General features: G+C 38.7%; 1 protein-coding gene across 3 annotated transcripts in view; it reads left to right on the top strand.

The window, feature by feature from the left end:
- The first annotated feature begins 12,545 nt into the window (after positions 1–12,545).
- The window catches only part of MYBL1 (MYB proto-oncogene like 1), a 30,889-nt gene continuing 18,865 nt past the window's right edge, over positions 12,546–24,569 (top strand). For all 3 annotated transcript variants that reach the window (XM_063079872.1, XM_063079871.1, XM_063079870.1), the window contains exons 1-4: positions 12,546–12,565; positions 21,492–21,597; positions 21,929–22,000; positions 23,999–24,091. In XM_063079872.1, the coding sequence (XP_062935942.1) occupies positions 12,546–12,565; positions 21,492–21,597; positions 21,929–22,000; positions 23,999–24,091 (291 nt within the window). The remainder of the gene's footprint in view (positions 12,566–21,491; positions 21,598–21,928; positions 22,001–23,998; positions 24,092–24,569) is intronic.

Raw genomic sequence — 24,569 nt, 5'->3', positions numbered from 1 at the left:
AATCACTTCAGGAAATAGGACTGGACACAGACTTCATGAATACGACCCCAAAAGCACGGGCAACTAAAGGAAAAATAAACAAATGGGATTATATCATACTAAAGAGCTTCTGCACAGCAAAAGAATCAATTAACAGAGTTAAAAGACAACCAACAGAGTGGGAGAAAATATTTGCAAAATATACATCCAACAAAGGATTAATACCCAGAATATACAAGGATCTCAAACAACTTTATAAGAAAAAAACAAGCAACTCAATTAAAAAATGGGCAAAAGAGCTAAGTAGGCATTTCTCTAAGGAAGATATACAAATGGCCAACAGACATATGAAAAAATGCTCACCATCACTCAGCATTCGGGAAATGCAAATCAAAACTACACTGAGATACCATCTCACCCCAGTTAAGATGGCTAAAATCCAAAAGACTATGAACAATAAATGCTGGTGAGGTTGCGGAGAAAAAGGAACTCTCATACATTGTTGGTGGGACTGCAAAATGGTGCAGCCTCTATGGAAAATGGTATGGAGTTTCCTCAAACAATTGCAGATAGATCTACCATATGACCCAGCTATCCCACTGCTGGGAATATACCCAGAGGAATGGAAATCATCAAGTCGAAGGTATACCTGTTCCCCAATGTTCATCACAGCACTCTGTACAATAGCCAAGAGTTGGAACCAGCCCAGATGTCCATCATTGGATGAGTGGATATGGAAAATGTGGTATATCTACACAATGGAATACTACTCAGCTATAAAAACGAATGAAATACTGCCATTTGCAACAACATGATGGACCTTGAGAGAATTATATTAAGTGAAACAAGTCAGGCACAGAAAGAGAAATACCACATGTTCTCACTTATTGGTGGGAGCTAAAAATAAATAAATAAATTCACACACACACACACACACACACACACAAAAAAAAAAAAAAAACTGGGGGGAGGAAGAAGACATAACAACTACAAATCCTTGAAGTTGATACGACAAGCAAACAGAAAGGACATTGTTGGGTGGGAGTGAGGAGAGGGAGGAGGGAGGGAAGTTTCGGTAATGGGCCACAATAATCAACCACATTGTATATCGACAAAATAAAATTTTTTAAAAAAAGAAACTAATCCAGTATCTCTAAACCTGGGCTATACAAAGGAGAATGAAAGAAGCATTAAAGTCAAGTAAGTTCTTCTTTCTTACCCGCATAACTTGCTCAAATCATATCACATTATAGTTTGCTTTATATTCTATGCTACTTAAAAAAATTTTTTTTAGTTTCTTAATTTTTTAAAAAAAAATTATTTTATTTATTGAATCAAAATCGTCTATACATATTTTTGGGGTTGAACATTGAGATATGTTGATTAAATCAATATTACTAGCATATATATTGTTACAAATCGTATTCTTTATGACCCTTGTCCAATCTCTCCCCTTCCCCCATTCCCTCTCCCTCCCCCCTCTAATTGCCCTAGATTTCTTCTCTCCTTCTGAAAGAATAATGGTTACTCTGTTAATTTGTTGCCTAGATGATCTGTCCAATGCTAAGAGATGTGATCGGGTCCCCCAATATTATCATAGAGCAGATGCTTCTTCTGTCACTCTGAAATGGGTTTTGTGGAAAGAGACATCCTCTTCTTTTCTTTGTCTCTGCTGGTGACTCTCCTTGTGTTAATGCACTCCAGGGGCTGGTGGACCATCTGCATTGTGGTTGTGGCGTCTAGCTGCTTTCGCAGCAGCCATGGTTATTGTGGTGGCTGTGGTGGGCCACCCATGTGGAGATGCTGTTTTTGGTATGCTCCTTGGCACTGATGGTATGCCTGGTTGTGGGGTGTGTTTGGTCCCCTTCTCCAGGCCTCTGGTCCCTGGGCAGGCACCAAGGCGCTGGTGCCATGTGCCTAGTTGTCAGAGCCCTTCTCCATGTTCCGGGTCCCTGGATGGGCCCTGAGGTGCTGGAGCAGTGTGCCTGGTTGAGGGAGAGTGGTCTGGTCCCCTTCTCCATGCCCCGGGTCTCTGGGCGGGCCCCAAGGCGCTGGTGCCATGTGCCTTGTTGTGGGAGGAGGGTCTGATCCCCTTCTCCATGCCTTGGGTATCCAGGTGGGCCCAGAGGTGTTGGCGTTTTGTGCCTGGTGTGGGAGGAGGGTCCAGTCCCTGGCTCCATACCTCAGGTCCCTGGGCAGGACCTGAGGCACTAGCTTGGTGTACCTGGTTGTGGGAGAGAAGGCCAGTCCCCTTCTGCATGCCTCTGGGCCAGGTGGGCCCCAAGGTGCTGACACAGTGTCCCTGGTTGTGGGAGAGAGGTCCAGTCCCCTTCTCCTTGCCTAGGGTCCCTGGGTGGGCCCCGAGGTGCTGGTGTGGTGTGCCTTGTTGTGGGTGGAGAGTCCGGTTCCTGGCTCCATGCCTTGGGTCACTGGGTGGGACCCAAAGTTCTGGCTTGGTGTGCCTGGTTGTGGGAAAGAGGTCCAGACCCCTTCTCCATGCCTCAGGTCCCCAGGCAGGGCCTGAGGCACTGGCATGGTGTGCCTGGTTGTGGGAGAGAGGCCTGGTCCCCTTCTCCATACCCTGGGTCCCTGGGTGGGTTCCAAGGTGCTGGCATGCTGTACTTGGTCGTGGGAGAGAGGTCCGGTCTCCTTCTTCATGCGCCGGGTCCCTAGGTGGGCTCCAAGGTGCTGGCATGTTGTGCCTAGTTGTGGCAGGGTGGTCTGGTCCCCGACTCCATACCCTGGGTCCCTGGGTGGGCCCCAAGGCATAGGCTCAGTGTGCATGGTTGTGGGAGAGTGGTCCGGTCCCCTTCTCCATGCCCTGGGTCCCTGGGTGGGGCCCAAGGTGTTGGCATGGTGTGCCTGGTTGTGGGAGAGAGGTCCAGTCCCCTTCTCCATGCCTGAGGTCCCTGGGTGGGCCCTGAAGTGCTGGCTCAGTGTGCCTGGTTGTGGGACAGAGGTCCATTCCACTTCTCCTTGCCTTGGGTCCCCAGGCAGGCCCCAAGGTGCCGGCATGTTGTGCCTGGTTGTGGGAGGGTGGTCCAGTCCCCTTCTCCATACCTTGGGTCCCTGGGTGGGCCCCAAGGCGCTGGCTCAGTATGCCTGGTTGTGGGAGGGAGGTGCATTCCCCTTCTTCATGCCTCAGGTCCCTGGGCAGGCACTGAAGCTCTGGTGCGGTGTGCCTGGTTGTGGGAGAGAGGTCCATTCCCCTTCTCCTTGCCTCGGGTCCCTGGGCAGGCCCAAAGGTGCTGGCTCAGTGTGCCTGGTTGTGGGAGAGAGGTCCGGTCCCCTTCTCCCTGCCTCGGGTCCCTGGGCAGGCCCAAAGGTGCTGGCTTGGTGTGCCTGGTTGTGGGAGTGGGGTCCAGTCCACTTCTCCATGCTTCAGGTCCCCAGGCTGGCCCCGAGCCACTGGTGCAGTTTGCCTAGAAGTGGGAGTGGGGTCAGGTCCCCAGATCCAAGCCTCTGGTTCCCAGGCAGGCCCCAAGGTGCTGGTGGTGTGCCTGGGTCAAAACTAATTTTTTGTCCTTTGCTTCTAACACAGGGGAACTTCCTGTGGGAACCAGTACTTGAGCTGTGTGGTTGTTTAAATTGATACTTTGCTGCTGTTTTCCTAGGGAAGGCTTTTCGTGCAGCTCAGGGTTTAATAGTTGATCTTATAGGTACTTCCGGCTCTCCAGAGACTTGGTGCACCTGGGTTGTGTAGAAACTCTGATCTGGGCCTGAGTTTTTTCATCAAACTGCACCCCATGCAATTCTGCATTCCGGACCCTTCTCCTCTGAGTGGTCCTGTGCTGACTGCGGGGCAGGTCGGCTGTCTTTGCTGTGCTGTGTCCCAGTGTTCTCCGGGTGTTCCCATCTCCACACCGCTCATGCTCCAAACACTTCCCATGGGATGGGCCCTGCACCGGTCCCTTGTGATGACTCACTGGCTTCTGAGTGGCTCCTTTTTATCAGTTGTTCTAGCTTCTCACTCCTGCGTGGGTTCATGGGAACCCTATTAGTGGTCTTGCTGTCCTGGGGGTCGCTAAGGCCCTCTTCTCTCTTGTTGCCTCCAAGTAACTCCATCTGAAGGGCACAGCTGCAGCTTCTGCCGGCTCCTGCTCCATGCACTCAGCTGCTTGAGCCTTAAAGCAGCCGCGGCCCGAAATGCTCAGAGCAGCTTTTTCTTTCTCTCATCGTAGTTTCTCCCACCTTCATGAACTCCGTAGGTCTTTCCTCCTCTTCCCCTGAGCTCCAGCTACCCTGGCATGGCTGATGTTACATTTTTATAGTTGTAAATTGGTTGATTTGTGGGAGAGAGTGATGCTGCAGAACGTCTATTCCGCCATCTTGATTGGATCTCTATGTTCTATGCTGGGAATCCCTATTTTTAGAGGAGAGGAATTGCTTAATCGTTTTAATCTTATCATTTAATTCAATTTAACAAACACGTATTGAGCACCTACTCATGCTACACATTGGTACTACAGTGATAAGAACTTATAGTCCAATAGGTGAGAGAAAGAGAGACACAAACAGATTATACTAAAATGTGACATGTATCAGCAGAAATATATTCCAGGTACAGAAGTAGAAAATAATGATTAGCTCTTTAGATAGAGGGAGATGAGTGGTTTTCTGGAGAGGGTAACATCTAAGCTGTTTTGATGGGTGAATAGAAGTTTCACAGGCAAAGAGCATACTTGACAGAAGGATAAGTATGTGCAAACACACAGAGGCATGAAAAGCTCACACAGGGCTGGCCAGTTACCTCAGTTGGTTGAGCACAGTGCTGATAACACTAAGGTCAAGGGTTCGGTTTACCATACTGGCCAGCCACCAAAACCAACAACAAGAAGAAAGAAAAAAGCTCACACAGCAAGTTCCAGGTTTCCTGATTCTTAAGTGTTTATCCTATTGTATTAAACAGTTGTAAACTGTTATATAAATATTTGAAGTTACCTCACCTTTTATCCTTTCTGTTTGCTCTCAAAAGCAGTCCCAAGTGTAGCACTTCAACCTGTAACCAGGAAAGTCAAGCATTCTATCTACTAAATTACTCTTATTGTTTAAGCTAACTTTTATAGTAGAACTAGCTAAAAGAAGGTTAGCTTATAAAAGTAATAGCAATGTCAGATTTGAACCTAGATCTCTAAATAGAGAGCCAGAATCAACTTTAAAAAAATTTTAATATATGAGAATTTACTTAAAAATTATGTAAAGTACATACTTATATAATTAATTTAATAATACTGGTATTTTGTTGTAGATTAGCTATAGCTAGGTAACTTTATTCTTAATATTAAAATGAATAATATTTTCCTCTATTATGTAAATCTATAAATCTTCTCTCCTCCCAGTCATCTTGAATTCAGATCTATTAGCTATCTCAACTCCTATTACTCACTCTCTCATATCCACCCATTGAAAGTGTACAATTTGATGATTTTTAGTATGTTCACAGAGTTGTAGAACCACACCACAATCAATTTTAGACCACTTCATCACCACAAAAAGAAATCTGTACCCATTTGAAATCATTCCCCATTTCCTCCCAAGGGCCCCAGCCCTAGGCAACAACTGCTCCACTTTCTGTCTCTTCATTTGCTTTTTAAAGCATGGAGAGATAAACAGACCTGTTTTAAAATATCTCCCAGGTGACCTGTGGAAGATATATTGGACTGGACGTGACTAGAAGCTGGGAGATTAGTTAAAAGACTTGCTGTAACTGGGAGAGAGATGAGACCTTGAACCAATGCACCAGCAGTGGGGATGGAGACGAGGGGATAGTGGAGGGAGAATAAAAGTGTGAATCCAAACTCTTACGTTCTTATTTGAGAGGGAGGCTGGCTGGCTGGTGTTGCAAGTAATCTGGAACAAGATACAGAAGTAATGATAGTTTGGTGGGTAGGAAGTGTGTTACATTCTGGGACATGTTGAATTTTGGTTGTTCCTCAAATCAACAGATGGAGAGAGATGGAGAGAGATGGAGTTCAGGAGTGGGGTTGGGATTGAAAGTAAAGACCTGTGAATCTTTAGGATATAACTGAAGTCATCGGAGTAGATGAGATTGCCAAGGAATACAGTGTAGACAGAGAGGAGGGCTAAAAATGGAATGTCAGGGAGTGACAACATTTCAGGGGCAGGCAGAAGAACAGAGCCTTGCAAAGGAGTCTGAGAGATGGAAATCATGGAAGTGATATCACAGAAATCAAGGGATGAAAGTTTCAAATAAAAGGGAGAAATGAAGTTAAATGCTGTAGAAAGTTCAGGTAAAATGAGGATTGATTTCTTACTACAAGTATCGATTGGATTTAACAGGGTTTGTGACTTTTCGTGGCTGCAATTTCAAAGGCATGGTGGTGGTGAAAGTCAGATTGCAAGAGGACTGAAGACTGATGGGGCAGTGAAGTCAAGAGACTCTTGAAGAAGTTTGACTGGAAGGGAAGAAGGGAAGACAGCAGATACAGGGTTATAGGAGAGAGGGATGAATGTACGGATGGATGACTATATTATGAGCAATGATTTCAACCCTATTGGAGTCAATGTACCCTTTTTATAACAACATTTTCTATTCCCTATACCATACTAAAATGAAATTCATAGATAACTTCTACACGATTTAAAAAAAATTGATTTACTGCTCTTCCTATAATATAGAGGAGAAACAGAAGAAATTTATAATAAAGTCTCTCAGGCACAACAAATCCAGCTGATACATATGTAGAATCACCGTGAACACAGTAGCTACAAATATGAATAGACATTGGTGGACTGTATTAGTGTCTTAAAACCTTGATCTGTGTGGCCTTCAGTGATACGATTTTCTAAAACGGGGAAACAAGTCTTGGTTCAGTCTGAATAAAATAAAATACAGTGTTTCTCTGGCTTACATGGTAGTTGCATTTCTGGAAATATTCAATGTATTTTAAAACAGTGCAAAAACCACTTGTGTTTATGTGTAAAAAGGAGTTTGGTTGTAGGCTTAAATAATTATAATCAGGTTTTTCACTTACGTGACTATCTGATTGAAAGTTGAATGGAAGGCAGGATACTTCTTCCTTCTACTGGACTGTCTCAGTCAGTGCAAGAGTCATGTGTTCCTAGACCCAGCACACTAAATGCCAGTAATAATCTTCAATAATAACCACGGCTTCCCCTAAAATGTCCAAAATTTACTCTTCCCTTTGGAAATGCCTGGACATGCCAGGCCAGTAGAGAAGGAGAGGCTGAAAAAAGACATGATAGATTATTGCCCCTGGTAAAATGGAAGGGGATAACATTTAGATTAGAAGTAGAAAGCTTAGAATTTAAGAGGAGAAGCACACATATTCATGTCTTGGTGGATGTCATGTTTTTCACCAATGAGTGATAACCTTGCTTTAAGGATTTTGTGGTATGCTGGTAAATTATTTCTTTTTTAATGCCCTGAGTACCCTCTCTCCTAACTTGGGATTTTGTATCCTTCCTTTTGAACCCTCAGTAAGTAGACTCACTTCTTGTAAATAAGGTCTAATACTTAAACTCTATGAAAGATCACTTTTTGAAGAGAAAACACTGTTTTTATTATTATAGGCCAAAAATGTTGAGAATTTCAGAGAAGGAATATTAATTTTGCATTGTGGCTATACAAATTACCACAAATTTAGTGGCTTAAAACAATATAGACTTATTATCCTAAGGTTCTGGAGGCCAAAAGTGCAAAAAAGATCTCATTGGGTCAAAATCAAAGTGTCAGCAGGGCTGTGTTTTGTTCTGGAGGTTCTAGAGAATCTGTTCTTGTCCTTTTTCTGGCTCCTAGAGGTTGCCTGCTCACAGTCCCTTCCTCTATTTTCAAAGCCAGTGGGGTAGCATCTTCAAATCTCTTTCTGATTCTTTTGTACTCTTAAGTACTCTTGTGATCACATTGGGCCCATCTGGATAATCCAAGTTAATCTCTCCACATCAAGATCCTTAATTTAATCACATCTCCAAAGTCCCTTTTGCCATGTAAGATAACATATTCACAGATTCTGGGAATTATGACACGAACATTTTTTGGAGAGCGATTATTCTATCTACCACAAAAGAGTAGAGCAAGGAGTACTAGGTTGAAATAAGGACACTTTAAAACATTTCATCCTCTTACAGTTTTTTTCTACTTGCATTTTAACTGCTCTTATTTTTAAATTTAAAAGTCAAACTAAGAATTCTATATCTGCTTATTTTAGACAGTGTGATTTCTATTCACAATTTCCAACAAGTTTAAAATAGCACCCTAAATGTAGAGTGGAGATTAGCAAAAATAATGATGGGGAGAGAGAGGCTGGAGCAAACATTTCTGTATCCAAAATATAGTCATAAGCCTGAGATTTGTTTTCAGACTGAATACATAATACATGGTTTCATCACTTCTACTAAAGCACATTTTTTTTTTTTTAGCAATATTAATGTTGGGGCAAGCTTTACATATTACACCAGTGCTATTTCCTTCTAGGATTTTCAACTACTTTTGGAATTTAGCATCAACTCATTTTTTAAAATTAAAAAAATTAACATATGAATTCATGCTTTAAAAAAAATCAAATAACACAAAATTACATAGGATAAAAAGTTCAGGCCTGCCCTGCCCCCATCCCATTCCTTTATCCATAGTAAAACAATGTTAACAGTTTGCATATTCCATAGACCATTTTCTAGAATAAGACACCCACATACACTGAGTTTTTATTTACATAAATGGCATCATACAAATCATACAGTGGTGTTACTATAGCATTGCATTACACCATATTATCTCTGCACTACATGTACAGTTGCCTTCCCACTCCTTATCCTTGGGGGATATGTTCTAATGCCCCCAGTGGATACCTGGAACTTCAGATAGTATTGAACCTTATACTGTAGTATGATTTTCTTAAACAATACACTATAGTTGAATGCCCATAGATATTAAGGTAGTAGAGTGATTGAGAGCTTTGAGAGCTTGGGTTCTAATTCCAGTCTTGGTTCTGCTACTGCACACCCTTGGATAAGTTAACCTTTTGGTGCCCAATTTTCCTGATTTATAAAGTGAATGAAAGTAATAGTATTTACCTTATAGGATTGTTATGATTGCACAAGTTGTGAATATTACTTAAGACAAATTCATGAGAAGCACCTGGAAGACCCTATCTGTGTAATAGCTACTTAATGCATCTCCTCAATTTTATAATATTTTACTGGACATATTTACTCTTCCATGCTGATGAACCATTAAACTAGTCTCAAAATGTGAATGCTTCCAGTTGGGGTTCTAATGAAATGCATCATGGAATAAGCACTCAAGCACATCGTTTTTGCTTGTATTGAATTAGTTTCTTAAGAGAAAATCTCTGTCAAAGGCTCTGCTCATATTTATGGCTTTTGCTCAATATTGCTTTCCAATAGGATTATGCCAGTTTTCAATACCATTCTCAAGGAATTATTCAAACTTTGATGGCAGGATTTAGAAAAACTATGCTACCTCAATTGTCATAAAATGGTATTTCAAATCAATTTTAATTTGTACTTTTTTATTTTTGTGAGCATATTTATTTGTCTTGCTTATTATTTGCCTTTTTTCATTTATTCTACAGATATTGTATTTATTGAGCATCTGAGTATGTCACTATTCTAGCGATTGGGGATCTAGTGGAAAATAAAAAAACAAAAATCCCCTTATGCAAATGGTTGTGTACACAGCTCTATTAAAAGTATAGTCTCTTAGCTACTATGTGAGCAAGGGCTTTTCAAACTAGCATAAACAAATGTTAAGAGTACAGTATTTGGCCATTCATTGTGGGAGGATGGGAAGAAGTAGGTGCAGCCATATGAATGGTGCATCTTCCTAGGGAAGAAATTTACTTAAACAGTTAGAGTAAGAAAGTGAATTAGTAGAGCATTCTTTATTATTTTCATAATAAAATGTGAATACATTTATCATGGAGTAGAAAGAAAACTTCACATGAGTTTTTAAAGATAAAATGGTTTCCAAATAAATTTCCAGCACTTGCCCCCAACACCTGTTTCCTCTTGGTATTCAGTCCCCAATATCTTGAGGGTAATTTTGATGGAACCACCTCTTGGGTAGATAAAGCATAAATGTGAGGAAGAATGTCCCTTTATATGTTTTCAGTTTTTGGTGATTACAAATAAAGCCGCAATAAACATCTTTCAAAGTGGCTGAATCATTTGCATTCCTACTAGCAATGTGTACAAGTTGTATTTGCTCAGCGTTTTCATCTTTACCAGCACTTGTACAGTTTTTTTTTCTTCATTCTAATAGATGTGTGGTGGTATCTCATAGTGGTTTTAATTTGCATCCTCTAATGGTTAATGAAGTGACACATCTTTTCTTGTGCTTGTCATTTGTATATCCTGTTAGGTGAAGTTATCTGTTCAAATCTTTTGCCTATTTTTTTATTGCTTCTTTTTTCTCATTATTGAGTTTTGAGAGTTCTTTGTATATTCTGAATAAAACCTCTATGTATGTTTTGCTTAAAAAAGAAAACAAAACCAAGTCTTAGTTTATGATATATTTGAGTGTATATTCAAATACACATTGTGACTGTGAACCACTTTAATTCCACATTGTCTTGAGTTTTATATTTGATCTAAATGATTTCACAATGTTATCTTTCTGAATTGTTTCTCTCTATATATGAGGATTTATTTTCCTGTCAAAATCTAAAACACCTGCCTTAAGCTCTAAAAAGGTATTTTGTATAAAATTGACTATAGCCTAATATATAGCAGAAGTTCTGTGGAGTAATGTATGACACAGGAGTAAATAAGAAAACATGGATTCCCAAATGACATTTGGAATCTAAAGAAATTTGGAAACTGACTTCTAAATGTTTTTTTTTTTTTAAAGTGAACCAGCAACCCAGTAACGAATGATTTGAAAGAAAAGCTGCTTTACCTTTCCAGAATCTATACCTTGAGAAAAAGGAACTATAGAAAGGCAGGTGTGTTTTGACAGTTTTGACAGTAGCACATGCAAGCTCCTCTTAATTCATATTTGCACCTGCATCTCTGATTTGCAAAAGATAATGCGTAAGATTTCAAAATAGCACACTGTCAGTTTGTCACAATATTAAAATGTGGTTCTCTATGCAGTAGAGCATGTTACCTTGCAAATTTGGATCCTTAACGGTGTCTAATCGTTACTGTAGATAATCTGCTTTAATGCTATTTGAACAGGGCAGTTCGTACTTATTAGACCCGGAACCTCTAGAAACTCCTCCGGTGCAGTTTTCCCTCTCTCTCGTCTCTCTGGCGGGAGGAAGATCACTTTCTTCTGTTGACTACAGTATTCATTCATCAGGACGAAATTCCCAGTCCACTTCTGTCCTGCAGTTCTCCAGGACCAGGGCTCCTCCACCGCGCACATCAGTTTTTTCAGTTATTTCCCGTAGAACCGGGTACGACACTAACGCACCTGGAGGACCAGCCGCGGACATGGATTATTTCCCTTTCCCATTCCAAGCACGTCTCCGTCTAAAAACTTTTTTCACTTGTCACTCTCTTGTTCATTCTTGAGGAAAACAGGTGATATTCGGTTTCCTGCCAGAGAGTCTTCGCCACTGTCGTGGCTATGATGTCTGGGTAAAAATAGCTTCCATTTTTGCTTAAAAAATAACGGTCGCGCAAATCTTATGGTTAGATTAGTCTCAAGTCGGAAGACCGCGCCTCGTAACTAGTGAGTCGGGATACGCCCAAGGAGCGAAGACCTGTGGCCAAGAGAAGGCTGCAGAGACGTCCCCCGGCTGGGCCGCGGGACCTCCCCCCCCCCCCAGGGTCGCCGTCCGCTTACCCCGGGAAGTTTGGAGCAGTGGGACCGGTCCGTGGCCGATTCCGGACCCGCCCCTCAGCGATTACAGGAACTCGCTTTCCCAGCAGGCCCCGCGCGGACCCCAGCGCCCCGCCTCCCCGCGGTGCGGCTCTCGGCGCGTTCCGGGTCCTGTCATAACTCGGCCCGCGAGCCCCGCCTACGGCCACACCCCCTGGCTCCCCGCTCCTTCCCCGACTCCGGTGAGTTCCAGTCCCGGCTTCCAGCTCCCCGGCCCCGCCCACAGTCGCGCGCGCTCTTCCCGCCCCGCCCTCTCCCCCCCCGTGCGGCCGCCACAGCCAATGAGGCTCAGGGCCGCGTGCGCAGATTCAAACGGCGGCTCTTGAGGGAGGCTGGGCGCGAGATTCAGCGGTGCGGACAAAACCCTGCTGAAGGCTGCGAGCCCTGCAGACTTGCTCGCAGTGGGGAGAGGGCGGGGGTCGGCGTCCGCGGCGAGGATCCTGAGAGGCGGCGGGAGGGGCCGGCGGAGGGCGGGAGCGCGCCTCCTGACATGTTGGGGGCATCCCTGACTGGGCCGGGCCGGGGCTAGGAGTTGCGCTGCGGGCCGGGGTCAGGTCGCGGTCCGCCCCTTCGTCCCTTCGTCCTGCTCTGCCGGGGCCGTGCGTTCCTCACTCGGCCGCCTCGGGGAGGGAGCGAGGGAAGCGGCGGGAGGGTCGGGGAGAAGGAGCGTTCGCCTGAGGCTGGAGGAGGCTGACCTGCGTCCCCGCCCAGCCCGCGCCTATGTGGTACTAAAAGGATGGCGAAGAGGTCGCGCAGGTGGGTGACATCCTTTCGTCAAGGCCTGTCGGCACCGTCTCGGCTCAGATCCTCTTTCCTTTCCCTTTGGCTCCCCTCCCCGAGACCCTCCCCAGCTGAGGCAGAGGTTTTCCTCTTCGCTGCCCCACAGCCGCTTCCCCCCAGTTGGCCGGAGCGCAGCCGCGACGTGTGGAGGGCTGGGGACTAGTGTGTTTAAGACGCGGAAAGTAACAAATGCTTAGGTTGCTCCTTTGAGTCGATTCTCCTCACAGCGCACGTCCAGACCCCTAACGTCTCACAGACACTCTTGGAGGGAGGTTTCTTGACAGGTAAGTCTGTGCGCCTTCAGGGGCTTACTGCGCAGATTGAAGTGGTTGTGTCCTGCCTGGATGACTTGAAATTGGTGTTCGGGGGCGGGGGGGCCTCTCTTTTCTGAATTACGTACCAGTCAAAATAGGAACTCCGTGACAAATCTGGGCGGGCACGCCACTGCCAACTTTGCTATCTTGAAAGGTTATGGAAAATCCTCTAAGGAGTAGGTGAGAGGATCTATTTGATGTTTTCAGTAATTACTATACCCAAGTCGTCAGCTTTATGTATATATTTTTAATATCCTCTACTGGGAAGATGTCACACTATTGCTACCGGTAGCTTAATCTTAAAATAAAACAATGTGTTTGATTCACTTGATAGTTTGAGTGTCCATGTTTGGCTCTGACTGTTCCTAAGTGTTGCACAGAGGTAGAGCACATTTATGTGTCTAATTTTTATTTATATTCGCTACAGTAGCTACTCCTAAATTGTGTGGAATAATCATTAGATGAAAAAAATGTAGGATGTCTTTTAATTTTCAGTATAATTAAATAAACCTGAAAGGATGTTTAGCAGAATTTCCAAATATTTTTATTTAACTAGATCCACAGCCTCAAAGTTTTAACTAGAGTTTTATTTCCTAAGTTGAAATTTAGTACTGGGAGTTATTCATTGCACATTTCTGTTAAAAAATGGCAATAACTACACATAATATTCTTTGCTTTGTTCATTTATTAAACATCTGCTGTGTGTTATATGCTTCTGCAGAAGTCAGCATAAAATATAATTAAGTCCCCCCCTTTAGCTTATTATTTTGTGGCAATTACGATATAGGACATACCCTTGAGATGGAGCAAATGTACACATACACACACACACCTTCTAGAACAGGGTTTTCAGCCTTGGCACTATTGACGTTTTGGATCAGATAATTCTTTGTAGTGGTGGATGTCAACCAAGTAGATACTTCCCTAGTCATGACAATCAAAAATGTCTCCAGACATTGCCAAATGTATTTTGGGAGGCAAAATCACTTAGGTGAGAACCACTGGTTTAGAACTTCAAGCACCCAATTAATCTCTCAATCTTCAGAAAAGATAGATATTAAAAGCTCCTATAGTTATGACTGCTGAAGTATTGAGTTAGGCCTTTCTCTTGAATTTTTAAATGTAAAAAAAATTAAAAAATAACTTTAAGCAAGATGACAAGTGAGTATGTCAACTCAATTACAGAAGTTTGTTTATATTTAATGTGTGGCGTTATTTAAAGATATTGATGTTAGTCTTATTTGGAGCAGTTTCTTGGCTAATTCTGTCATCAGCATTTAGTTAAAGTTATGGTTAGACATGGATGTTTGAATGTCAGAACACTCTCCTCCCCAATTCGTTTTCTGTCCGTTTCATAAGTGTGTATGTTTCGTAGTAATAGACTAAGAAAGGAGAAGTGATTTAATTATTTTAGTTTGCCTGTATGTTATTTTCTTTTATGGACAATACTGTGAACTTGAGATCTAAACATTAATTGTACTGTTGAATTTTATACCTTGTCAGCTGCTAAGTTAATTAAATCATATTATTACAGAATGATTTAAAAAGTCCTAAGTCCAGAGTAATTAAATGTGGTCAGGTGAGGCTACAGTCCCTTTGGAAGTGTACAGGTAGAGGATATTGTGTGAAATTATTATCACTCAGTGGTGTATTTCTTAGAGTTTTCATACTTGAATGTGTCTCATGCTCTAAATTATATTGCTTGTATATGTAAATATGACATTGAATATGATAATAGAATGTGAAATGTTTGGAAGGGGAGATAATGTCATTGGGCAAAGTCCACTCTCTTTGCTTTTGGCTAAGTATCTTAATATATATGAACCCAATTTATAGTTGAAAGAGAAAGGAAATAATTCAGTCACTTCAAGTTGTACTTTGAGATTTCCAGTCTACAGCAATTTAAGTATTTAAGTGAAAATTATATTTTGTTGTATAAAAAGATTTGCATAAGAGTATAGGCATAAATCCTGTAATACACTTTTTCTGTGTGATCTGAAAAAAACACCTAAGAGTAGAAAACTGTTACCTCAAGTGTGAAACAACTGAAGGATGTTGGCTCTTTTGATCTTTGTTTAAGATAGCTGGATTTACATAAAGGAAAAGGCTCATTTAGTATTGTGACTTTAAATAGTTTTAGATCCCAGTGGGGTTTTAATGACATAATTTACAGGCAATACTAAAACTGGTATATCTGTTATTAACATGTATTCGATTTTTAAACATATTTATGTATAATTACTTTAGTTTTTAGAAGCCAGTTCTACCCTTAAAAATAAACTTTAAAAAATGTCATTTAGACGCTAGAAAGCCTATTTGCTAGTAACAGATTAAGGTATTTACACTTGAGATGACCTGTGACTACACAAAACAGAAAAGATAAAAGCCAGCTCTTGAATTGGAAGATATTTTTTCAGTGGTATGTGTGTATATGTAGGGAGAAATTTTACTATATTGTTTCCAGCAAAATGGGTGGGGATGAAAGTATACTGAAATTTGAGAACTGATTTTTTAATAAGCTTTGTCATTAACTGGCCATACTGTTTTAGAAAAGCAGATAAACTCTGCCCCAGTCTTTCATCTGTTAATATAGGAGTTTGGATTTTATGGTCTGTAAGATAGCTTCTAGGTTTAATATGTATCCTACTTCGAAGACCTTTTGTGATCATCTTTTCTCATTTAAAAATATTTTACACATTAATGAAAATAAATAGAATTGTTCTCATATTGTTTTTGTTTATGGATAGCTGGGTAGAGTTCCCTTCAGTTTTTATTTCAGTATTGCTGTTTATAATTGTCAAAGATTATGTGAAGTCTAGTTTGTTTTACTGTTATCATGCTGGTTGCACAGTCCAGATTTGGAAATAAAATATTCATGCATGCAGTACATCATTTTAACCACTGGGTGGCCTGATTTCACTTTATTAAATCAACCTGGTAAATTTTCATACTTTGGGATTCGACTTAAAAAAAGTTAAATGCAATTACCCTGCTCTCAAGACAGTAGAATAAATATTTTTTGATTATGAAAAAGATTTCAGACTTGAGGCAGTCTGTGATTAAAAATATGATCAATGGCCAGCTTCCAAAAAAAGAAATACACACATACACACATACCTGATCAAGAAGAAGCAATTTTACTAGAGCGAATTTTGAAGAAATACTGATATTTCTGTAACCTCAAACCATTGGTTCCTTTTCAAATAAAAATAAATTTAAAGAATTTTCAAATTCTTCCTTTGGCTACCTCGTTTTATTGTTTTTGGGTCATGTAATTGTCCTTTAAACTTGAACTTCTGAATGTTTTATCTTAATATCATCAAATGTGGATAGTTTGTGTATTATTTCACAGGCAGATTCACGACTATCACATCCTGTTAGCTTACACCCCAATGTAAAGTTACTCTTAGCTATTTTTCTGACCTAATAAGTTACAGAATTTTTTTCGTGTGTGCTTCCTTTGCTGTTTCATAATCACTCTAATCACTTTGTTCATTCATAATGTGCAAAACTGTATCCATTTTTTGAATATAGTAGTTTGGTTATGTATTAGGCATTTATAGAATAAATATTTTCTTAGACTTAAGAAATGAAACTGGTATCTTAAATTTCTTTCTACTCTAGGCTTCCAGGATACTATCTTCCCCTGAATCCCTCTTATCTCACTAACCATTCTTTCATGGACTCTTAAAAAAAAAAAAAAAAGTAATAAAACAGGTAGAATAATTCTGGAAACCAAGTCCTGGGTTGGAGAGTCAAAGACCAAATTCCTCTTCTATTTTTGTTTGGTAACTGGTGAAGTAATTTCACCTTCTTTTGCTGTCTACTAGATTAATCACAGTAGGACAGAAATGGTTTATTTATTTATCTATATAGTAAATATTTATTTACTATATATTTATTTAACTATATATTTATTGAATCATTATATATTACCAGCAGTAATTGCTACAATACAGAAATATCCAAAGATATTATATCATCCAAAGATGATATAAAAAGTAGAAAAATAGATGGTGTCTAACCATTATTGAGCAATGAAACTTTTAAATTAAGTGGTAAAAGTGGAATATTGATGAGGTTACTTGTGGAGTTATATCCCTTCCCTTTTTTCTTGGCAAATTATAGGCATTCTCAGGCATCTTCCTGTTGTAGCTAGTGATACTGATACGTTTCTAGGATCTTTTTGTCATACTTATTTGAAAGTTATATCACCCTTTCAACAATCACTTAAATATATATAGAAAAAACTTGATGCCAAAACTAAGAAGTAGATAGGTAGATAACTCTAGGAAAGTCCCAGTGCTAGAAAGATGATTCTAAGAATTCTACTTTAATGCTCCTTCACACTCACCCACTCAAAAAACCCAGTTTCCTGAATGGGCTGCATAACTCAGTGTCTGAAACTGATGACCATGCTGAATGCAAAACAGAGTGAAATCTCACGTAGAAATAGAAATTTCTCACAAATAAAGTATGTGGTTAAAAAAAATAGGGGGCAGAGTTTTAAAATTAAAATGAACAAGTTTTCAGGAAAATTACTCCTTGGAAACTAGTCTTTTTGACCAAAGTAACATGTTTGGACTCATATCCTTAACTTAAAATATTTTGATAACCTTAAGGTTATCAGACTAGGTGTGATGTAGATATTTTTGTGAATACTCAGGGTTTATATGGGTAAATTCCCAAGTTAAAAATTGTTTTGACTTAAAAATAACCTTTTTTTTTTTTTTTTAAAGCAGTCTCAAATATGCTGTTGTGGAAGCTGTTGGGATCTGAGTGGAGGGAGGAAAAGAGGAGAATCTGTGAAAAGCTTGTCTGAGGGCTATTTGGGGTGTCAGGGAGTGGTAATGTTGCTAGGGTCATTTCTAGGAAAGGTTAGGCAGTGTAACGTACACTCAAAGAACCCTTTCTGTACCGAATATTTTTTATGTTTGTTTCAGTAGGTTCTCCTTAAAATTCTACCACTTGGAGGTGCATTTGGATTTTAAAAGTCCATTTTAACAAATGGGAATGCCTTTCACCTCGTAGAGGTCTTTTCATTTATTTTAAAAAAAAAGTTTTCTTTCTCATATTTACTTTACGATTACCTGAAGAAGGTAGAAGTTTTGATTGGATTGGAAGGGAGTGAGGTAATTTTGGAATACAGAGCAGTTGGGGGAGGAAGGAAGATTGTTTATTAATTTTACAAATATTTGAGTGGCAGGTGCTGTGCTTGGTCCTGAGAGGTGAGCATGATAGACATAGTCTCTGCAGTCATGAGCTTACTTTTTCATTGGGAAGGTTGGCAAATGTGATAAGTATTAAGAAGAAAGAAGGATAGATGCTCTGAGTACATAGAAATTGGACAGAAAGCTACAGTATGGTACTTTATCTGATTTAGTAGCTTTCTTAGAAATTTATGAGGTCATTGGATCCTGAAGAATCTCCAATTTAACAATTTAGTCTTGACTAATAGGTGATATTTATGATAGCTTAAGATAGCTTCAGGTATTTTCTTTAAACCTGTACTTTTGATTTTGACGTAGTTTAACAAAACATCTGTGGAAGTAGGCCTGGCAGATTGTCATTAGATGTCAGATAGACATTGGCTTCAGAAAGAGAGAGCATTGGAATATTGAAGTGCATTGAACTAAAGAAGCAGATAAACATCATAGGTAGGGGAATAGGGGAACTTGAGGTTTTGCTTGGTCAGATATGAAGAATTTTGGTCCTTTGGAATTGACCAGTTAGGGGAAGTTAGAGATTCCTGCAGAGGATCTGTAGACAGTATATATTAAATCTAGAACTTCATCTTTTAGTTTTGTAAGACTGAAATTATGTAATATACATAGATATTAGAAACGACTCCCTTGCTTAACTGTATTTTAGCAAAATATAACAAATCTTCAAATTTTTGCTGTTTGAAATCAGAATAATTTTGAATAATGTTTGAATAATTTTGAATTAGCCTATGCACATAATACTAACATTGAGCCACCTTTCTGTGCCAAGTTCTTGCTGTATGAGGTGTTATATATGTTTTCTCATTTAACTTTATCCTTAAAGCAGCACTATCAGGTAGGTGGTATTATCCTCATTTCACAGACAAGTAAAGTAAAGCCCTGAGAGGTTAATATGTTCAAGGTTACAAAGCGGGTATTTAAGTTCGGACTAGAACCTCATTCTGATTTAAAAGGCAGTTGAAGTTTTTCTTTAGTACCTTCTAGCTTCCTGGGACCCTTTCCCTATTTTTCCAGTATGTTGTAGGATAGTGGTTAAGTAGTGGACTTTAGAGGTCAGCCATGCCATATTTGGTGTCACTGTGGGCAGGAAATTGCTTTTCTAAGTCAAAGTTTCCCATTCTATGAAATGGGAATAATAATAACAGTCCCCTTTCTAATAATAATAACAGTCTCCTTTCTTGGTTGTTGTGAGGTTTTAAGACAGAAATTTCTTTGATGACAACAATGCCTAGTACTTAGAAAGTTTTAAATCAACTTTAGTTTGCGTTATTTTCAGATGCCTATTTATTCAGTCCTCTGGCCACTCAAAATCCTCTAATTCAGTTTCTCATAAAGGCCTGCCCTCTTTTCTGGGGCTTCATTCTTTAAAATTGTGTTCTCTTTTTTTACCCCATCAAAGCTCAGGTTCAGACTCCCTTTCTCCCCCTACGCCTCACTTTATTAATTTTCCTTGGGTCATCTCATGGCCTCAACTATTCTTTGTATGCTGGTGATTGCCAGAACTGTCTCTACCCTAGACCTTGTGTCTGAGCAGAAGATCCATGTGCCTAGTTGCCTTCCAGATCTATTCTGCCCAACGGGATAATCACTAGCCACATGTGGCTGTTGAGCTCTTGAAATGCGGCTAATCTGAATTGCTGTATACTGTAGTATATATACCCAATACACACCAGATTTTGAAGAGTTTAGTAAGAAAAAAATAATGTAAAAAAGAGTGACATGTAATATTTCATTTATAATTTTTTATACTGATCACAGGTTGAAATGATTATTTTTTTACATATAGGTTAAATAATATTAAAATTAATTTTAACTTTTTTTCTAAATGTGGCTACTAAAAATTACATATAAGCATTGTATTATATTGGACACTATTGGACAGTGCTATTCTAGACATATCCACCTGTATATTTCTCAAGTACCTTTAAAACAGCTAGTCTAAAACTGTACTTACACTCCCCATTTCCTTCTCCGTCCTAAAGTTCTGTCTCTCTTTCTTCTATTCCTTTCCTTAGTGAATAGCTCAACTTATGCTCCCTAAGCCAGAAATTTTAGTCATCCTTGACTCCTCCTTCTTCCATGTCTCTCATATCCATCAGTTGCAAAATCATTTTTTCCCCCTACTTTTTAAATATCTCTCAGTTTCATGTACTTATTTTCATTCCCGCTATCATTACTTTGGTTGGTTTCTGAGTTTTTATCCCATTTACCTCTCTTCTACTCAAAGACATAAAAAGTAGAATTCTTTCTATTTTCTTAGACTACTATCATGGTTTTAAAAAACTTAAATATTTGCTTCTTTTGAATTTATTTTATTTATAGTAGGAATGCAGCTTAATTTTTAAAAATGGGCGCCCAGTATCTTAACACCAGTTATTGAAAGATCTATCTTTACCCCATTGATTGGAAATGTTACTGTTATAATTTACCAAACACCATCTGGGTTCTTTTTTTTTTTTCCTGAATGTTTTATTTTGTTCCATTTATCTGTTTGTATCTTTGTGTGCCAGTACCATTCAGTTTTATTAATTGTTTCTCTATAGTATATTCTGATGTTGGGTGGTGCTAATTCTCCCATTAATATTTTTTTAGAACTTTTCTGGCTATTCTTTTTTTATTTTTTTCATATGAATTGTAGAATTAGCTTGTCTAATTCCCTCCCAAAATCTTTGGGTATTTCTATTTATTTAATTTAAATTTATGATTAATTTTGGGAGAATGGTATCTTTATAATATTTTCTTATCCAATAACTGGTCTGAATATTCTTCCATTTGTTCAAGTCTTCTGTGTCTCACAATAGTGTTTTATCATTTACTATACCTTGATCTTGTTCATTAAAATTATTTCTAAATATTCTAAACTTTTTTGTTGTTCATATTGTTAATGGATCACTTCTTCCATTGCGTCTTTTCACTGGCTGTGGTTTGTCAGGTTCTAATAAATTCTTGCTTGGGTTATTGTGAAGATTACTAATTTGTTTTCCTTCTTCCATTTTGCCACACTCCTACCATAAATTTTTCTAAAACAATAGATATTTGTCTTTTGCTCTCTTACTTAAAGTTTCCTAATTCTTTAGAATAGAGGCCAAGTAAAGAATAAAGGTCAAACTCCTTAGCATGACATACAAGGCTATGATTTGGTCCCTGGTGGCATATCCAGCCTCATCTCTCTGATATCATTAAGAACGATAGCTCCTCCCCATTATATGGCTCTTAATTTTATATACTTTGAATAATCAATCTCATTGGGTATGTCTTTTAGTCTGAGTGGCTTCTTCAGTCATTCCTGCACACACAAATTTAATGATTGAATTCAAAAATTTAAATAAAATTCCTGATCTCACAAATTGTGTTTTTTTGTAGTGAGGATGAGGATGATGACCTTCAGTATGCTGATCATGATTATGAAGTACCACAACAAAAAGGATTGAAGAAACTCTGGAACAGAGTAAAATGGACAAGAGATGAGGTAATTACCAGACAGTGTTTACTAATTTCATACTTGCATTTATTGGTTAATACTAATGTAGTTATGAAAGATATTTAAAAACAAAATGTGAGAAAAGTTATCCATCAACTAACTTGCACATTCTTTTTCTTCATCCAGAGACATAAATAATGGGTTGATGCTAGGAGTGACAGAAACAACATGGTAAATGGAGGAACTTGTATTATAGTGGCTTTAGTCCTCTAAAAATGATCACCAGATATGACTTGACAGAATTGGAGAGTTATCTGTTATTCAGGAGTAGAGGAAAAGGATGGGGAAAGCTTTCTAACTCTCCTACCTGTTTTAATAGGATGATAAGTTAAAGAAGTTGGTGGAACAACATGGAACTGATGATTGGACTCTAATTGCTAGTCATCTTCAAGTAAGTGAAACATTAAGTTATATTTCTAACATGGCTAATTTAGGCCTTTGGGTTAAATTTGCTATTTTTCAAAAATGCTTCTCCATGTTTTAGATTTAGGTTTCCTTCCTAAAAATGTCCCTATTTTTCTGGTCTGCCTGTAGTTAGTTGCTAATGGCTTAGAAAGTCTGATTTTCTAGTAATGCATGTATACAGGGGCCTAAAAAGATTACTAATCTAAAACAAAAATGATATTAGGTTTGGATAGGACTTTACAAATATTTGCTGATATATATTAAAACATTTTGAGATAAACTAAATATATTGAGATATTTTTATTGCTAAGTAATAAAATCAGAAAAAGCTCTATTGAAAAGAGTGTCATCTAATGCTTACATTTTAAAGTGTTATTGATTTTTGAAATAATTATGTTTACTGTTCACCGTACTGCTATTTACATACTGTCTATTAGTATGTAATTTTCTAATTTACAAAGTATTTTTACATATGCTCCTATTTGTTCCTTAATACACCATGGCTAGTTAGACAAAATATTTATATTTGAATTTCAATATTGACTACTCTGGTTTCAGAAACCATGTTATGTTTGTTCTTTCTATATTGTCATAATGCCTCTCAACATAACCCGAAAATTGAGACCAAATAATGGAAAGAGCATACATTTTGGAGTCAATTTGAATTGTGTTCAAATATTTGCTCTATTAGCTTAGAAAAATTATTTAACCTCTTTGACCTTCAGCTTCCTTATCTATAACATAGATAATAGTATTTGTTTCTGTAGTATTGTTGTGATATTTTTGTGAGAATTAGAAATAACATTTAGTAAGTTTGTCATAGTTCCTGACATTTAGCAGGTGTTCAGTAAATAAATTCTCATAATTCAGAGAAGTTATTTACCTTAGCTTTAACTGAGAAATGCTACAAGGACATACAAGAACAACTTGATTATTTTGAAGAAAATATAGCCTTAAAATGGTACAGAAGCCATAAATGAAGAAGTCAGTTTGAATAAAAATAGTTTGAAGTCCGTTGGGCACAAAGACATCAGTAGAAAAAACATTTATATACTTCTAAATTATCAGTAATCTTGTGTATGAGCTAATAACTTTGAAAATTGTGAATCACTAATGAAATGTTAGGTATTGTTATTATCCATCTATACATAGGAGTTACCAGGTCAAGAACTGACTAAAGCTTCATTTATTAATCATTTTTGGGTTTGAGATGTTTCTACCTAACACTTTGGGTTTTCTTACTCTGGTAAATTCATTTTCTTTTTAAACATTAACACTTAACCAATTTAATTGAAATGTAATATACATCTTCTATACAGATATATTTAACATTTTCTTAATAACTTGGGGGTCATTTGTAAACATTCTTCCATTCAGTAGTTTTGTAGTGCCTTTAGGTTTTTCTTAAAACTATGTAGAGTTATGTACTGCTATACTATATGAATCCAGACTGCTGTGCTGTTTGAGTTCTTATGTTTGCTTTCTATAGTTTCTGTCTACTACCTTTTATTCCTCAATCCTATATCCATTTTTTTATGGCAATACCTGTGTTATGGCTTTGCTGCTTGCTGTGTTATAAGGCATAGTATAGAGGTACATACTTTATTTTCAAATATATTGTTTTTATTTGAATCTAAGACCTACTAACTACTTTAAAGAACATGCAAACGAACAGAATTGGGATAGAGCAATGTAAAATGTTGCATGTTTAAGTAATGCTTTTGAATACACTATTCTTGAAAACTTTGTTCTTTTTTTTTGTCTTTTTCGTGACCGGCACTCAGCCAGTGAGTGCACCGGCCAGTCCTATATAGGATACGAACCGCGGCGAGAGCGTCACCGCGCTCCCAGCACCGCACTCTCCCGAGTGCGCCAAGGGCTCGGCCCAAAAAACTTTGTTCTTAAAGGTGTGAGACGTAAGTTTGAGCTGACTTGCTTTCTGAAATATGGTTGTTCAATAACAAAATCGTCTAAATTCTTTCAGAATCGTTCTGATTTTCAGTGCCAGCATCGATGGCAGAAAGTTTTAAATCCAGAATTGATAAAGGGTCCTTGGACTAAAGAAGAAGATCAGAGGGTAACATGTTCATATTCTTTATGTTCACTGTGTAGGTGGACTAGATTTTTTTCTTCCTAATATGTTGTTTTGACACAAAACGTATATGTTTAAATCACTTTGATTTTGTTCTCTGGAGGAAGCTTATATAAGAATTGAATGTTCAGTGTCTTGAATGTCATTTTTTTCCTGAATCAAGTCAAACTGGGTATAATATATGTATAACCCTTTCTGAGAGTGGTTTGCAGAAGGAAAAATACCTGTTGTAAGCTTAGTCACCTTGTTTAGAGCTTAGTTTAGCAACATTTAGAGTGTAGTTTCTTGTCAAAAATTGAATTAACATTTTAAAAACATTTTATTTTTAAATCTGATAACTTGACATATAAGGAAGTCATTGTTATTTTTTTTGACGGCTGGTCGGTTTGGGGAGGAAGTCATTCTCAACTTTTCCTCTTGACATATAATGAGCCCCAGAGTTAGATATCAGAGTATTATGTTT

This window comes from Cynocephalus volans, chromosome 15, assembly GCF_027409185.1.
Source record: "Cynocephalus volans isolate mCynVol1 chromosome 15, mCynVol1.pri, whole genome shotgun sequence".
NCBI lineage: Eukaryota > Metazoa > Chordata > Mammalia > Dermoptera > Cynocephalidae > Cynocephalus > Cynocephalus volans.
This window is presented reverse-complemented; position numbering and strand designations above follow the sequence as displayed.